General features: G+C 36.1%; 1 protein-coding gene across 1 annotated transcript; it reads right to left on the reverse strand.

Moving 5' to 3' along the window:
- Positions 1-338: 338 nt before the first annotated feature.
- LOC121963919 (asparagine--tRNA ligase, cytoplasmic-like) lies at positions 339-3,431 on the reverse strand. Its single transcript, XM_042514153.1, has 6 exons — positions 3,307-3,431; positions 3,077-3,142; positions 2,420-2,512; positions 2,243-2,332; positions 921-999; positions 339-451 (listed from the first exon to the last, which is right to left on the reverse strand). The coding sequence occupies exons 1-6, from the start codon at positions 3,382-3,384 to the stop codon at positions 339-341; spliced, it is 519 nt and encodes a 172-aa protein (XP_042370087.1). The 5' UTR covers positions 3,385-3,431.
- Positions 3,432-4,482: the final 1,051 nt, after the last annotated feature.

The raw sequence follows: 4,482 nt of genomic DNA on the forward strand, positions 1-4,482 counted from the left end.
TTTTTGAATAAAATAAAGCCAATTTGCCCAGGTCTCAAAAGATTAGACAAATAATTAACTTGTATTTCCATCTTTGCTGCGCAAGTTTTGTGTGAAAGGAATTTGACGTCTATCCCAAATATAAGCCTGTTGAGTTCATTGATTCGAGCAAATAATAGCTATTAATTGAAGTTGTATTGTGTATCAAAATCAACAGTTTAACTTGAAAAATGTATCCTGAACAGAAGTGACGTCAGTAAACTGAAGTTTAAAGTTCCTACTCCGGTGATCAAATCAAGTCCTCCAAACTGTGGCAAACAGGCTCTGATTAAAAGCTTTATTTGTCTGAAGAATTCGTCTCAGCGTGAAAAGTGCAAAATAAGGAAGCTATAGAGCTGTACCAGTTTATCAGAGAGGACACACTGCAGGAAACCAGTTCCGTCTCTCAGCACGATGAACATCAGGTTCCTCCCTGTAGGACACAAAAAATACAGACAACGTAAAAATCAAAAGACACATTTTGAATTGAAGCGCTGCTGTTTCTGATCTGAAGACAAAAACACAAACAAATATACCAGTGATGTACGATAATGATTATTTCAACTGATACCAATAAACTGATCATTTCCAGCTTCTCGTGGCCAATAAAATAATCATAACCGATCATTTGTTTTGTTTGTTTTTCCTTATCTGAGGGTATGAAAGGCTGAGATGTGCTGAGAACAGATGAATTTAATTTGTGCATTTTCATAAAAAAATGACATTTAAGACAAAAAGCTGGAAAATCACATTTTTGTAAAAGAAAGTCATTCTTAAGAGCAAAATCAATTTCATTTTTATATTTTTTTGTGTGTGTGTGTGTGCAGGGGGGGGGTCCTCTTATCTTCTTATGACATCTTTTATAAGACAATACGTTCTTATCTGTGTTCATGCGTCCTCACCCTGTCTCCTGAGGCGATGAACCCAGCCAAACACTTTGACTCTCTGACCTCTCTTAGGCTCCAGATGATGAATTTTAACCTGCAAAACACAGTCAACACTCATCTTTAGATCATTAGTACAATAAGGCGCAAGACTATTTGGGATTCAGTATCAACTGCCGTCAATTAAAGTTGGTATTGAATATCCGGTTTAATTTGTAATCTTTATGTAATCTATGGCTGCAACTTCTTTTTTTCATTGTCTATGAGTCTGTTGATAATTTTCTCGATTAATCCATCGATTAATCCCGTTGTTTGAACTATAAACTGTCAGGAAATGGTGAAAAATGTCAATCAGTGTTTCCCAAAGCCCGAGATAACGTCATCAAATGTCTTATTTTCCTCACAACCAAAATATGTTCAATTAACTTCCACAAAGTAAAGAAACCAGAAAATATTCACATTTTTAAGTTACAGTGCTGCTCACACGACGACCGAAATGAATCAGTCATTAACCCCGTTAATAAACTGTGGGTAACTTTAGCCGTGTGCTGCTAACAGTTCGCTCTGTCACCAAACTGATCAATCGATGCTGCAGCTCTACAACGAAACGAGATTCTCTGTTTAAAATAGTCAATTTTGCGGTAAAGCTTTTATTTTCTTCCATGACTCTGATCATTTCTGATCCATTTGTGAGTTTATATACATTTGTTAGTACCTGAAAATGTTACTCAGGTTTAGTATTAGTACATCTTCTCTGTAAATATATATATCTAAGGAATAGTATCCTTATAGTTAGTGGGGTTTTTTGTTTTGACTTGGTTTGGTTTTTGTTGCTTCTTTTAGTTTTTGGATAGGTATCTTTGTACTTTTACTTTTCAAAATTATATTTTCAAATGCACGAATGGAAACCTGACACATTTTTGGAACTGCACTGTAATTTGAGCATCTGTTAATAAAAACGAATCTGTGCAAAAAATTATTAATAAATAAAATAAAATAAAGCTGACAAAACTGCAATGTAACGCAAAAATCACAACAAATTATTGGCTGAATTTGCATTAATTGTTGCAAAAATTGATATAAAGATGTATAATGTTCTGAAGGAACTGTTTAAGTCATTTTATATAAATACACATAATCTGTGTTTTATGTTATCAAGCATCCATCAACCGTTTGTACCAAAAAGATACAAACACTTGACATGTGGATTTATGATTCACGCACACACATTAATAAACACATGTAGGTTACCACAATAATCATTAAATGAAAAGTTTAAGTTGCACCAATATACAGTGAGTAAATTAGACTGATATAAAAGTAGAAACGTTCAGTCTGACCACTTCAGGCTCGGGCAGGCTCGGGTCCTTCTCAATCACGATCTTCTTGGCTTCTTCGAGGTTCTTCTCTCTCCTCTCGTTGTCCTCCGCCTGCACAGCGGACACGGAGCAAACATTTAAGACAATTATAGCTCATGGCCTTCGCAGGAAATGACGTGAAACACATAATACACACACCTCCTTCTTTTCTTTGGCATCGCACTTCATCTGCTCGCGGTTAAAGGCCTTCTTTGCGTTCTTCATTTGCGTCTTAGAGATCACCGCCCAGCGCTGAAGAAGAAACAACAACAAAACAAATATAAAGAGGGAAGCAAGGAAATAAAAACAACACACAAACTGTGTCATTGTGTTAAATTCTATAAATGCTATAATAATAACCTATTTATTTGTTTTTTCTATTTTATTTTTTAGCTTTTTTATTTCATTTCTTTATTTATTAAATTTTCATTTTTATTTGATTGAAAAGTTTTCATGTTCATTTGATTGTGTGTTTTGTTTTTGTACGTTCACACAAACCAATAAAAAAGGAATTACAAAAAAAAAGTTTTTTACAACATTGCTCACTGTAAAAGATCTTCAAATTATGACGGCGGGAAAAAAGGAAAAAAAAGTGAATTTCCCAATATAGAGCCAGTGTTTGTCTCCATATGTACATACAAGCGGCTCATTTGAGCGTCACAAAAATACAGAAATTCTTATTTTCAGGTGATTATACACAAAAGACAACATACTTACTATATTATATGATATTTCTACCAATATATCCCCTTAAATCCCACACGCTGGACCTTAGAAGTGGAAATTAAAAAATGAGAAAAGACTTTTTAAACCAACCTCTCCCTCCTTCTGTGATTCTACGTAGATGGTCGGGAACGGCTCCTTCCCAGCGAACATCAGAGCCTGTGAGGATTTATTCATAAACACAATGACAGACATATCAGTGCAACTGGATCAACCAGTAGAGCAAAATTGCTACTACAATTAAATCCTGTAGCATGAAGCATTTTAAAAAACACATGCCGGGGTACAATTAAAGTAAGGGGTACTTATTGAAGACTATTAACCTTGAGAGGAGTTTTGAAAGGTTTTTGCTCCGTGCCGTCTCCATCCTGGTCGCTGCCACATTTGTCCGACACATACATCTCACCTGTGAAGCAGCAGCAAAGTGAGATGCAGCACAACCTCCTAATTATTTAAAATACCTGCAGCTACCAGGGATTTACACCTTAAAGTGTGAACTTTTGGGGCTCTCAGTGTCACAAGGCAAGTTTCCATTAACCCTCAAACTGCACAAATTTAAATTGCTAATATAAAATACTGGAAACACGTCAATTTTGAAAACAAAAGTCCCGTTGCAAAATGCCTTGCTATCGCATAACGCAGCACACGCAACGCGCGCTGAGATGCACAAATTTGTTATTAAAACTATGAATGCAATGATAAATTATGGCACTGTAGCGTTAACTACGGCAAGTGCCACACTGTTAATTTATTCTCATTATTTTGTTGCTTTCCCATTTGCCACACCCTCACTGGTATCAATCTGTGTAATACTGGTAAGAGCCAGATAAAATACACAAACACATTTCCACATCTAGCAACGTGACATCTACAGAATTAAAAGGAGCGCTAAGGGATTTCAATTTGGCATGTTAAATCAGTATCAGCTGACACCTGATTTTGAATTTTTGATTGGCTTTATCCATATTACGCGATATGGATTTGGGATAAGTACGCCAAAATTGACCCAGCTGCAGGACACGGTGAAAAAAACTAAAATGACAATATTTCAAGTTTGGATTGAGGCTAATGTCTGATCATCGTTTATACTTTTTTTATTACACATGGACGACCCCAAAATACAAATCAATACAGTTTTAGGGGATTTGGGTTCTCAGAGGCTTTAAGACATAAAAATTCTAGCTTGTGACTACTGACAAAAAGTAATCCTGTAAACCTGCCACCGCCTCACTAAGGAATGAGTCAGGTTTTGACCTTTTGCCTCCTGAGGCAATATTGAAACTGAATATTTTAAAGAGCCTCGTCGTCTGCAACTGCACCGGACTGGACAGAGGCAGACAGCCTGGTTGTTGTGTCTGTGATGTCACCAACACGCACACAAACACAAACACACACACACACACACACACTATATCTATCTATCTATATCACAATTGATAGAAGTAATGCCATGTACTACATGGAACAACCTTGTTCTCAAGCCTGTTGAAAAAAATAAA

The sequence above is a fragment of the Plectropomus leopardus genome, unplaced genomic scaffold (assembly GCF_008729295.1).
Source record: "Plectropomus leopardus isolate mb unplaced genomic scaffold, YSFRI_Pleo_2.0 unplaced_scaffold13262, whole genome shotgun sequence".
NCBI classification, from domain to species: Eukaryota; Metazoa; Chordata; class Actinopteri; order Perciformes; family Serranidae; genus Plectropomus; species Plectropomus leopardus.